The sequence below is a fragment of the Fukomys damarensis genome, unplaced genomic scaffold, assembly GCF_012274545.1.
Source record: "Fukomys damarensis isolate Sample0158 unplaced genomic scaffold, DMR_v1.0_HiC HiC_scaffold_10, whole genome shotgun sequence".
NCBI classification, from domain to species: domain Eukaryota; kingdom Metazoa; phylum Chordata; class Mammalia; order Rodentia; family Bathyergidae; genus Fukomys; species Fukomys damarensis.
Window position 1 is genome coordinate 5,921,756 of NW_022900922.1, and position 13,828 is coordinate 5,935,583.

At 35.5% G+C, this 13,828-nt stretch overlaps 1 protein-coding gene across 3 annotated transcripts in view; it reads right to left on the minus strand.

Moving 5' to 3' along the window:
* The window catches only part of Upf2 (UPF2 regulator of nonsense mediated mRNA decay), a 99,659-nt gene that overhangs the window by 63,975 nt on the left and 21,856 nt on the right, over positions 1-13,828 (minus strand). For all 3 annotated transcript variants that reach the window (XM_010621361.3, XM_010621363.2, XM_010621362.3), the window contains exons 5-7: positions 9,314-9,511; positions 6,192-6,341; positions 5,054-5,157 (exon numbers count right to left, since the gene is read on the minus strand). In XM_010621361.3, coding sequence (XP_010619663.1) covers positions 5,054-5,157; positions 6,192-6,341; positions 9,314-9,511 — 452 coding nt within the window. The remainder of the gene's footprint in view (positions 1-5,053; positions 5,158-6,191; positions 6,342-9,313; positions 9,512-13,828) is intronic.

A 13,828-nucleotide genomic window follows, 5' to 3' on the forward strand; every position in this document is an offset into this window, starting at 1 on the left:
ATTTACTTATTCCTAGACATTTCAAAATTATTTTAAGACTAGGGATGGGATATAGCTCAGTGGCATGCACTGTGCCTGCCTGGCAAGTACAACATCATGAGTTCAATCCCTGGTGCTGCAAAAACAAAAACACAAAATTATGCTAAGACCCAAGGATTATAAGCACATTCCAAACTAAAAGGTCACTAAACTTAAAAACCCTCTCTTCTTACATATCTAAAAACGCATGCTTCTTACTTTTTAAAATGCACCCTAGTTTTAGGAACAAAACTTCAAGGAGGCAGCTCAAAGTTCTACTGCAAAATGTTTGGTTAATAACTATATGAAAAATTAAATCAATGTTTTCTTTCTTTTTTTGTGGTACTGGGGATTAAACCCAGGCCTCATGTGTGGTACGCAAGCATTCTAACAATGAGCAACATCCCAGCCCAAAAATCAATGTGTTTAAAGACAAGTAAATCAAATTAAAAAGAAAAAAACTAAAAATCAGCAAAAATATGTACCAAGAGCCAAGAAAATTATTAATGCTAACAAGGAAAATGAAAAGGCAGTATTTTAAAATGTGTCTAATATTTCATAAATGTCTAATGTGAGTATGAAGGAAAAGCTAGGAGAGGTTTGTTCTAAAGTCTCCAGAAAATAAAATGTAAGTAATTGGTACAGCAATGCCTTGGTATCCACAGAGATTAGTTCCAAGAATCCCTATGGTTACACAAACCCTTGTATAAAATGGCACAGTATTTGTACATCTTCCCATCCCTTAAATCCTCTCCAGGTTACTTACTAATATATGATATCTAATACAAGGGAAATACTACGTAAATATTTGCTATACTGTTTTGTTTAGGGACTAACTCCCCCTACCAAATATATGTGTTCAGTACAGATGTAATTTTTTTTTTCTTTTTTTAATTTTGTGAGACAGGGCCCTTGCTATGTAGTCCAGGCTGGCCGCAATTCTCCTGCCTCAGCCTCCTGAGTGCTGGGATTATAGCTAGAATGTACCACTATGGCTGACCAAAGGTAATATTTTCTAAATATTAACTATCTACGTTTTGTTAAGTCGTGTATGAGAAGCCCCAGACATAGAGATGTTTGCACCTAATTTAAATCATTTGAGTTTTTTGAACATAGAAAAAGTAACAAATACTATTCTTATCACAAAAATCAAAGGTTCAGTTAGACATACATACACACAACTATTCAAAACTTTCCAAGGATTAGGATTCAGTCAAACTCATGGACGCCTAGTGCTGCATACAGTGTAGGATTCAGGAAACACGTAGACTAAATGAATAGAAGACTACATATGTGGTCTTTAAAACTTGAAACACTTGTTTATTTGTTTTGATTTTAGAGATAGGGTCTCACTGTGCAGTTCAGGCTGGCATTGAAGGCATGGCAATCCTCATGCCTCAGCCTCCTGAGTGCTAGGATTACAGGAGTGAGCCACCATGCCACGCTAAAATTTAAAATATTTTTGAGCAACACAAGAAGAGTTAATTTATTTTCAGATTTATGGCTTAAGGAATTAAAACTTAGGAAAGCAATCATTTAGGCCTTTGCCAAATTATCTGCCCTTATATATTAAAAAAAGAAAAAAAAAGGCAGGGGCACAGTAGAGTGAGGATATAACACATTACAAGCTGTCAATAACTTCATGTATGCACAAAGAATTTTAAATTGCTCACTTACATATAAGTGGCATACAAGAGGAATTTCCTACTGACTTCTGGTAATTTTATTTGAAAAGCTTAAAAATGAAACTCTCTCTTCAGTCTGAGAAAAAGAACTGATACTGAAAGCTCCATAAAAAAATCCTGATCTGGGCCAGGGATTTAGCTCAGTGGTGCTGTTGCCTGCCTGACAAGCACAAGATCCTAAGATCGATCCCCAGTACCAAAAAAAAGAGAATCTTGATTCGCAGTAACACAATAAGGTTGGTGAACAAGTAAATTCTCTTATCTTTTTAGTATAAGTTAACTTCCATGACTTTTAAAGGGGAAAATATCCAGTTTACATTTTAAAAAACTACAACTGGCCAGGTGTGGTGACACATGTCTGTAATCCCAGCACTTGGAGGATAAGGCAGGAGGCTATACTATACTGGGCTCCTCTACCAATGAGCTCAAGGCTAACCTTGACTATATAGTGAGACCTTGACTCAAAGCAAAAACAAAAAGGAAAAACCACAAATGACTTTATATATACATACAACACTACACAGATAAAATCAGATGCTACAATCATGCTATGTGATCTTGGAAAGCCTTTTAACCTCATGAACCATAAAACAAGAGGCTAAGATAATCCTTTCAGGATTTTTGTTTGTTTTGTTTGTTTGTGGTTTTTTTGGAGACAGGGTCTCATTATGTAGTTGAGACTTACCTGGAACTCACTATGTAGCCCAGGCTGGTCTCAAACTCACAGCAATCCTCCTGCCTCATCCTCCCCAGTGCTGGGATTACAGGCGTGCACCACCACACCCGGCTATTCCTTTCAGGATTTTAGAACTGAACCAGATCATTTCTACAAATACTTTTGGTATTTTAAATTTAAATGTCTTACTTAAATTTATTATTTACAGCAACATAACTACTGAATTTCAATAATTCTTTTCTACCTAGTTCCAAAATACTTTTTCTCATTAAGTCATGTGAACTTTTGCCGACACATATGGAAGAAATTTCTTTCACAAGGAAGCCACCAGGGTCCAAAAGGAAGGAGATGGCCTGCTGTTTTTCATCTGACTCTCAAGAGAGCTAATTCAGAATAAATTTTATGGTCACTACTGGCAATAGCTCATAATACCACATTGGACATCAAAGGACACATTGCACTAGTCTGACCTGAGATTCACAATAATAATGTATTAATACAGTAAAATGTAACTAATTAGAACCTTTTCTGCCTACAACTTTCATATTAGTTTTTAAAATGTGGGGTGGAGGTGAGCAGGAAGAGTCACTTTCTCTTTCATCTTCTGTTTATAGCCAATGACTATAAATGACAGCTGGAGACAGACTCAGTCATATTCAAAATTTAGAAAAATAGTGCCAGGTGTGCTGGCGCAGCATGCCTGTAATCCCACCACTGGGGAGGCTGAGGCAGGAGGATTGCTGTGAGTTTGAGACCAGCCTGGGGTACATAGGGAGTTCCAGGTCAAACTCAACTAACTACATAGTGAGACCCCGTCTCAAAAAAAAAAACAAAAACAAAAAACACAAAACTTGGAAAAATAAAAATAACCAACTGCCTAAAAGTTTTTGTTACATATGGTAGAAGAGACAACTTAACAGATAAAAATGCTACAATTTATTACAATAAGTTTTGAACCCGATTTCTTTGGAAGTACATTGACCTGATTACTCTAGGAGTGAGCCAATTTGGAATGAGCTTTAAGTCTACTTGAGTACTACATGAACAGTTACTAAAGTACATCTAGATTATCTGAAGGCTGAAATGAAGAAAAAAGAACAAAAGATTATTTACATTGTTAAGGAAAAAGAAGGTATCTGAAGACCACACTGCTGGCCTCAAGTACTTTACATGCTTGAAAATTATTAAGGACCTGAAAAACTTTGCTTGTGTGAATAACATCTAATACAATTTACTGGACTAAAAATTAAAATGAAATAAAATGTAAAAAATATTAACTTACTTAGAAATAAACGTCTTTTCAATGTTTTAGGAAAACAACCACACTCCACAATGAAAAAATTTAGGGAATGAAAAGCATTCTTTTAAAGGATAGCTGGACTCTTTTATCTATGCATTCAATCTGTTGGATTACATTGATTTGGATAAAAATATATGAAGAAAATACAACTTCACAAGATGTAGGTGGAAAATGAAGATATATTTTGAAATCTTTCTCAGTAATTGCTATTATTTTTCTTTGATACTATACCAAAACTTAGCAAATGCAAATGGTAGTTTCTTTAGTGGTACTGGAAATTGAATCCAAGGCCTCTCATTTAGCTACATCTTCAGCCCCTTCCAAAAATTCTTTACTTTGAAACAGGGTCTTCTTAGTTGCTTATGTGGGACTTGCAATCCCCCTGCTTCGGCCATCCAGAGCACTGGGATTATAGGTGTACACCACCATGTATGGCTGCAAGTGGTAGTTTTTTTAAAGGCTAGTTGCAATGTGGAATATGAAACTGCATCAATAATAAACATTTCATTCTCTGTAAATTTAAATATATCTGTCTTGCATTTTTAGTGTATCTTTTAATAATTATGGATGATTTTTAATACTGTACAAGTCATTTAGAATATATATATATATATATATATAAACAGACATATTTTAAAATTATATTAAATACCACAGAATCTCATCAGAACAGTGTCATCAATAAAGTTTCTTCAGAAAAGACTTAGGAAGTTATCAAGCTTATGATGGTAGATATAAATTTTACAAAATTGTAACTTGTGTTGAAAAGCTAACTTTGATCACTGGCAATAAATACTATTAGATGTCTTCCTAGAAGTGATGGAGTCATTTGCTTTGTTTAAGAAAAACTGTGCTAAATATTCAAGTTTGATTATGTATGATTTGTCCATTAGTTCTTATAAGAATGCTGTTTTATGATAAAAGCAGCTATCCTTCAAGTAGTTTTCTGAGACAAAGTGCTTCTAATTTTATCAGATTGAAAGACGAATACTCAACTGTTGAAATGTAATAAAATCACTCATTTTAATGGATTTACCAAGGAGCTTAGTGGCATTTTTAAAAAACTGAAAATGCAGGACAGTGAAGAATACAAGGGTACCACAATCTTCACTCATGCTAAAACACTGTTTTCCAAACTGAAGAATCCTTTACAAAGGGAAAAGTTGTTAAACCAGCAAGATTGTAAAGCCACTTCCAATTCTAAACTGAGTATCTACAGATTAGCTTGTTTTATCTGTGTTGGATTCCCATAAAAGACTTCATTGAAAAACTGATTCATTCTATAGCTCAACTAGTCTAAAAACCAGTGACATTCAAAATTAAAATCTTACAAAGTTTACATGCTTCAATGCAATTACATAAAAATAAGGATACCTTGTCTATCAGATCTCGGTTGACACAGTTGGGCAACTGCTGGAGGAAAGCATCTACTATGAGTTTGAGATGAGAACCAGTGCTGGCTTCTTCATCCTCTTGTTCTAATATAAAATTAGTTTTTAAGTAGATTAAAAAAGTACACACAGAACATATCAAAATGAAAGCATCCAATTATAAATTATTTGTGAAACATTATCTAGACCTGTCTTCATACTTGTAAAAACATGAAACATTTAAAAAAAACATTCCTAGAACTTTAGCTGTCTCTAGAATCACAACTTCAAGGCACTATAATCTTTCCAATATCACCTATAAAAAGACAAACTTCTGCATCGGACACAAAAGCTCACTCATAAAATGTATGTAGCTTTATAGTAAGTCTATTACTCCTATCTGCTCAGCATTCTATTCCTCGTGTTATTCAATTAACAGTGCTCCCAACTCTTGCCTCTAAAGAACTAAGCCTCCCCGTTCCATGAGATTCTGATGGGGGTGGCTGCTGCCAAACAAAGCACAGCACACCATCCATCACTGCTTGGGACCACATGACAAAAATGACACAGGATGAGCCACGATTATCCAGAGCATCCTTATACACATTCTTTTCCTCTTATGTCATTAGTTGGTTTAAGTGTGGGGCAGCCTCAGGCCATGCCCACCCTCCCTTTATAAGAGAGATAGAGACTCTGCAGTAGGAAACAAAGCCAATAGAGAAAATCAATACTGGCAAAAGTATCCTTTTAATAAAGAATCCCAACAAACTCAATAGAAGTATTTAGGAAACAATAATGTAATATTTTCATTAGTAAATATAAAACATGATTCATTAAGAGATAAAAATCAACAAAGATAAACTGATATGCTAGCTATAGTTCTATTCCTTGGGCATTTTAGAATAACTTTCAGATATATATTCAATGTTAAGTTTATAAAGGTTTTGTCATACAATTAAATATTCAGGATACTATCATTGCAACAGCAAGTTCTCAAGATATTCAGAACTTAGACTTGGGCTAATATTTTTCTCTGAAACAGAACTAAAGAAAATTAAAGAGAAAAGATTCATATTCTTAGGCAAGAGTTTTGTGTAAAAAAAAAACAAAAAATAAATGAAATTGGTGAAATAGTTTTTTACCTTGTTCATCAAGAAGCTTCTTTGTAAGATCTTCAGCTTCATCTCCACCTTCTAACTCCAAAGTATCATCATTAATTTCTAGGTTTTCCAACTCAAGTTCCAAATCATCAGGATTTGATACCTCCTTATTATCTTTAGGTTCCTTGGCCTCTGTTAAAAAAAAACAAAGAACAAGAGACCAGAGTATAGCTCAATGGTAGAGCATTTGTTGTTTTTTGGTTTTTTGAGACAGGGTCTCACTATGTAGTTGAGACTGACCTGGAACTCACTATGTAGCTGTTCCAGCTGTGAGGCTGGTCTCGAACTCACAGTGATCCTCCTGCCTCAACTTCCCCAGTGCTGGGATTACAGGCGTGGGCCACCACGCCTGGCTAATGGTAGAGCATTTGGCTAGCATGTATAGGACCTGGGTTTGATCTCTCAATAAAACAAAGAACAATTACACTTACAATGGTACCTTGGTTCACAAACTTGATTCTCTCCATGATTCCATCGCAAAAAGGGTTGGATGAGAACTGAATCTAATTCAATGGTTAGGTTCAATGCTGATCTTAAGGGGAAAATGGATTTGGTTCTTGTCCAATTCGATTTGTGACCAGAATGGTGGAGAGAATAGAGCTCATGAACTGAGTAACATTGTATATCGAATTAAAAGTCACAGTTGAAATTCTGTTGCAAAAAATAAAGATTAATAAAATCAGCACTGCTCATCTTAGAACTCACAATTATATTGAACGACAAATATAAGTGAAAATTTAATGTATTCAGATTTTAGAAAATAAAATACATGATGCTCACTGAGAACAAAGACCATGTGAAGTTTTTGGTTCTGTATGCAATTTTTTCACTGAAGAGATGGATGAATAGATGATGGATGGATGAAGAATTACATGGATCTGTGCTAAAGATAAAGGCAAATGAAGTCTCAGATTAAGAACGATCTCAAACGCAAAGATGAGGATTTCAGAGTTGCTCCTTTACGCAGCACTTCTGCTGGGCTACAGCAAGAGATAACATTTAAATATGATCTAATATAATATTAACTTAGCAATATATAAATTGGAGAGACGGAAAAGACTAGATATAGAAAATTAAGAAAATATCCTTATAAGTCATATGTCAGGAGTTAAAGAAAAATTTTAAATGGGGAAATGGCTAGAAATAAAATGAAAAAGAAAACAGAGAGGAAAAAGAAAAAAATGTGAGAAAATGAAAAGATGGAAATAAAGTGTTTGTAAATGGGGAGGGAAGGAGGGGGTGAAGGGGGGCAGAGACAAGGGGAAAAAATGACCAAGACCTGTCATGTGGAGGTACAAGATCCCAATAATGAATGTAACTGTACTGTATACCTAAAATGTACCAATAAACTCAATAAAAAAAGAGAGGAATGAAACCTTATTTCAATAAGACTAGCAAAATGTTCATAACTGCTAAAGCTCGCTAATAGATAAGTGAAAGTTTAGTACACCTGCCTTTCGTGTTCGAAACTTTTCACAAGTAAAAGAGAGCAAGACAAAAACATTTGAGTTTAAGAATTTATGCTTAAAACAACTACATTTTTCAGGATCATCTCATATCCTGTATTTTCTTAGTTTCTGCAGAAATATGTGCTTGATACTTAGATGTGAACCATGTTTGGGAGAATAAAAGCTCTAACTAGTACAGATTAATTTTTCTGCCTCTAAATGAAAATATACTATTTCCTCACTCATCTTTTCAATTATTATTTATTGAATTCCCTCTATAACTTAGGGCTTGTTTTAAACACCAGAGATAAAACTGTTGACTATAGCTAACCAAACAAAATCACCCTGTCCAAAGGGAGCACATGTTCACTCTCCAATATTCCCTAGTGTCTGCCCATCAAAAAAAGCATTTACTGCCACCGGGCATGGTGGCGCATGCCTGTAATCCCAGCACTCGGGAGGTGGAGGCAGGAGGATTGGTGTGAGTTCAAGACCAGCCTGGGCTACATAGTGAGTTCCAGGTCAGTCTCAACTACACAGTGAGACCCTGTCTCAAATAAAAAATAAATTAAAAAAAAAAAAAAGGCATTTATCGATTAGCCACACACATTCAGAACTACACTAAGCTATTGAACATTCTGAAAAAAACCTTTAAATGAGACCCTCATCTGGTTCCTATAACCCAGCACTGAAAGAGGCTGAGGCAAGAGGATAACAAATTTGAATCCTGCCTGGGCAACTTAGTGAGACCTTGTCTCAAAATTTTAAAAAATGAAAAGGCTGAGGATTTAGCTCAGTGATATGCACCCCTGGGTCTGATTCCTTAGCACTGGGTAGCAGGGTGGCCCCTTGTTCTTCCCCTACCTAAGGAAATTAAAGTAATATGCATGAGGAAGTCAAATAACGGTAGAGTGGAAAGCTTCCAAGTAAACAAAGAATAATACATGAAGGTCAAAATATAAGACTGCAGCATTTCAGAGGCTTAAAAGGACAGAAAATTAAAGAGACAAAGTTGGAGTGGCAGACCTGAGACAAACTAAACTGGTTCTAGGGATAATATTAATAATTTTAAATTATATTCCAAATACTGTACATGTACTACATTAAGAGAGTAAAATTAATTCTTAAGAATACAAAGGGACCAAAAGCAAATACAAGGCAAACAAATAAGGAGGTATTAAAGTGGCACAGAGAATAGAAAATTGCAGTTTAGACTAGAATAGTAGCAGAAAGATGAGAAATCTGAGAAACAAGGACTAAGTGGCATTCAGCAACTCCAACTCTATGAATGACCTCAAAGTTCTCGATTTCCTTCAAGTAACCCTTCCTCACAAAAAGCTGGGAAGCTCTAGCCCAGAAAGTATAGAGAACGTAAAGAGCACCATAAGGCTGAGTGAAATTAATGCTTGGTCAAGATCTCACATGAACTCACTGTTAAATATTAAAAATAAAGCTTTGAATTGATTTACACTAAATTACACTGGCTCTGGTCAAGTATGTCAGTTATCGCCCTTTAACGCTGTGCTCGTCACTCTGCCCATTCACTTAATCCTCTGTTCATACTCGCAAAACTAGTAACTAACAATGTTTTTTAAATCGTATTTTGCAGCTGATTTTTGCAGAACTTAATACTATTTTTATTCTTCTAGAATTTACCTTTGGAATCATCTTTGTTACACTCTTTGTTCTGACAACTTTTTTCATTATCTTTAAACAAGATGGCTGGAACAAAAGCTTTCAAATCAATAAGGTTCTCATAAAAATTCCGAGCATCTTCATCTTCCCATATACCACCTTCCAAGTCATAATCTCCAGGTTTACCAGGTGTGAATATATCAATCCCAGGCCCATGCTCTACAATAAAACAAACCACAGGTAATTAACACCGTTTCAGGTATAGCATGGAAAGCATGACATTGTAAGATATTTTTTATTTTCAATTTTATAGTTATTGAACCTTGACTGTTTTAACTGGAGTTTCTTCAGTTCATAAGCACTTGAGGCTGCACATGTGATCATCTTTAACATCCAGTCACAAACTGTGTTTCAATATCAGCGTTAAGACAAAGGTGTTTTTCTTAAATTTATGTGAGATTAAGTAGCCATTTGATATATCAGGTCTACCTTCATGAAACTTAAAACCAAAATAAATGCATACATTTGGCCATTCCTAAAACATGCAGCTTCAAAGCCTACTCTTTCACAAAGCATTTCTGTGAAAACTCTTAATTCTCTGTACCACGCGTGCCCTTCTTATATATTATATCTTCAAAAACAGACCACAAACCCTTAATTAAGAAGCATCCCTTCTTTTAGTATAATCCTTGGCATATGGAGGATTGCTGTAAATGACAGTTAACTGATGAATAACTGGAAAAAAAGGAAGGTGAAATATATAGTTCTTAGTAGAGGGTGGAAAACTATGTACATACATATAGCCTACTCTTACATAAACTATAGGTTTATAAACGCAGACCACTGAGAGTCATTACTTTCCTATTTCATAATCATAAGACCATTCAGGAACTTATCTATTCTCACTGTACCTATCTCCAAATTAGAATTATAAAAAATTGTATAGTTTAGTATTAGCCCTAGGAATAGCTGGATTATTCACTAAGTATCACTTAGGAAAAATAACAGTAAAAACAACAAAACAATAACTCTGACTAATTTGCTATATTTCTTATAAAAAATGTTTTTAAATACACATTTGTTAGGATACTAAACCCATACATTAAAAAAAAGAAAAGCTGATAAATCTACAATTTGTTTAATGAAAATAATAAATGAATGCAAAAGACAATCTAGAAGACAATATTGATAATACTAATACAAAACAAATATTTGTAAGCCTTAGAATATGGTACAATAAAACATACACAATAGTACCTTGGCTCACGAACTTAATCTGTTCTAAAATTTTAGAAAACATGGCCATATTTGTGTTTGTACAATAAGATGGCTGTGGTTGTGTTTATCACTCGATGTAGTGTGTGCAAATGAAAATAAAATTAAAAAATTTGCCAGGCTATATGTGGTCTTTCATTCTGGTTCTGTACACAGAGCCCTTAAAGCCCTTAGAATTTCTTGAATAATGTGGGTATGTTTGTTATTCATAAGAAGCACCATTCAGTCTTAACTGAGACTACTCTAATGAAGTAATTTGCAGTAGGGAACTTTACCTTAAAATGGGGCATGTCTTCAGAAAGACCAAGTGAGTACAGGGTTACAACTCTTGCCTTGCCACAGGAAGGTGAGGGGTTGGGATTAAACTCTACAAAAATTTTTAAACAAGGGGATTTAACAGGTTCCAGGCTGATCAATGCATGCATCCAGGGGGCAGAGAAAGAGCTGCCTATCAACTTTACAAGGACACAGACTCTGCTTCTGGACTAGCCCTATGCACCTTTTCATTTGGCTGTTCACCTATATCTTTTACAATAAACAGGTAAACTTCAACTATTTCCCACAGTTCTTTTGAATCTTTCTAGCAATTTATCATTGGGACCCTATTGGAATATATAGTCGACCAGTGCAGACTTAAAATTAGCACCATAAGTGGGGAACAGCTTTATGGAACTGAGCCCATAACTTGTAAAAACTAGTGCTAATTCCAGGTATACAGTGTCAGTTAAATTTAATTTAGGAAAGGGCTGGATTTAGCTCAGTGGTGCCACCACCTGCATCACAAGTGCAAGGACCCACATTTGATCCTTGTACTAAAAAATAAATGAATGAATAAATAAATTAATTCAATTTAGGATATCCAACTAGTATCTGAGAATTGTTCAGTATGGAGAAAATCCCACACATCTGGTGCCATAAGTTATTTTGTGTGAAAGTGTAAAAATGTTTTTTCAGGAAGAGTTTTATATACAAATACAGACAAAAATTCCAAAGCAAAAATGGATAAAGTCTCCAAATAGATAAGTAAAGAGTATAGGACAAGATTCTTAACCTCAGTACTAATGAAGATAAACTTAACCAAAGCATCTATTACTCTGACCCTTTAGATTATGGAAAATTTTAAAGACTGACTTCAAATGTTGACAAGACAATAAGCACTCTCTTATCTTACTAGAGCATAGACTAATGTGGGAGTCATTATCAATATGTTGAATAAGCTCAATTGTGTCAATCTGATTTACTTGAAAGTGACCCAGGGGTATAAAAAGTATATTTCTGGTTATACGGGGGAGGGTCATGAAGGCCTGACCTTAGTGTCTGTTTGGTCCCATCCCCTTTCTCTCCCGCACTGTTCCCCTGCTCTGCTTCCAAGCTGCTATAAATTAAGCATCTTTGCTCCACCAAGCCCTTCTGCCATATTTCTGCCTTGGAACTAACTAAGCGTGGACTCAATCCCCTGAATTAGTAAGCCAAATTAAACCTCTCCTCCTTTATATTGTGGGTGCTAGGGACTGTGTCTCAGCAATGAGAAAGCCAACTAATAAATCAATATTTAAAATAAGCATAGGGTCAGGGATTTAGCTCAGTGGTGCCTCTGCCAGCCTTGCAAGCTCAAGGACCCCAGTTCAATCCCCGGTACCAAAAATAAGAATAAAAATTAAAATAAATAAGCATATTATTTGATCCTGCAAGATTCTTTCAAGAACCCTGTATCTCAGAAATTTAAAAATGTGAACTATGATTTATAAGAATGTCCACTGTACCACTGGTTTTTGTTCTGTTTTGTGTTTTGGTACCGGGGATTGAACTCAGGTCCTTGTGCTTGTGAGGCAGGTGGCAGAGCCACTGAGCCGAATCCCTGGCCCTGTACCACTGTTTATAATGGAGTAAAATATTTAGGAAAGAACCTAAATATTTACCAGTAAGATAAAGGATTACATATCACATATTATACTATTGCTATGATTTGAGTATTTTTTATGTTTATTTGCTTGTTTGTTGGCTTTTGGTACCAGGGATTGAACTTGGGACCTTGTGCTTGTGAGGCAGACAGCGGCACCACTGAGCTAAATCCCTGGCCCTGGTCTGAATGTTTTGTTTTTTGGTTACAAGGATCAAACTCGGGACCTTGTGCTTGCAAGACAGGCAGCAGAGCCACAGAGCTAAATCCCCAGGCCCTTGAATGTTTTAATACTCCCCCAGAAGTCATACGTTAAAACCTAATTTCCAATGTGGTAGTATTAAGAGGTGGCACTTTTGGGAGACAAGTGGGTATGACATGGCAGAATGAATGTCCTTATAAAAAGAAGAGCCAGGGCTGAGGAATGAGGCTCAGTGGTGGAACACCTGCCTAGCAGTAAGATGATCTGGGTTCAATGGCCAGTATTGCTGCCCTCCTCAAATACAAGAACAAAACAATAAAAGAGGTATCAGGAAGCTTGTTTGTTCCTTCCCCCACGCCAAGAAGTGTTACGAAAAGCAGACAGCAAGCCTTTCCCAGATATCAAATCTACTAAGGCCTTCCTTGGTCCTGGACTTCCTAGCCTCCAGAATTGTGAATAAAATTTTATTGTTTATAAATTACCCAATAATCCTTTCTTGTAACAGCTGGAATGGACTAACATAACTAATATTAATTGGGTGTTAATAGCATTGTAGTATTTCAAAATGAACTAGCTCAGAAAGCTCACAAAACTACATTATTGAAAGAAAAAGGGAAATCACACCAAAGAGCTTTTATCTAAATTAATAAGAAAGCTACATTTATATATCAGATTGCGCATATTTTGTATTAGGAAAAAAAAAGGTCTGGACATAATCCTATCAAGCTGTTTGTTTGCTTGCTTATTTACTTATTTTTGGTTTTCTGAGACAGGGTCTCACTATGTAATTGAGACTGACCTAACTCACAGTGATCCTCCTGCCTCAGCCTCCCAAGTGCTGCGATTACAGGCGTGAGCCACCACGCCTGGCTTCAAGCTGTTTATACTGGTTACTTGGGAAAATGGAATGGATCTGATACAAGAATTTTATTTTTTATTCTAAAAAATGTGTATTTTAGGCCAGGGATTTAGTTCAGTGGTTCTGCCACATGTCTCAAAAGCGCAAGGACCCGAATTCAATCCCCAGCACCAAAAAAAAAAAAAAAAAAAAAAAGAAGAAGAAGCATATTTTACATATCTAAAAGTAAAGTATTTGTAGTAAGTCATAAAAAGAAATTCAACTTCTGAGAGGCAAAAAAATTTACAAAATTAAAAGCGA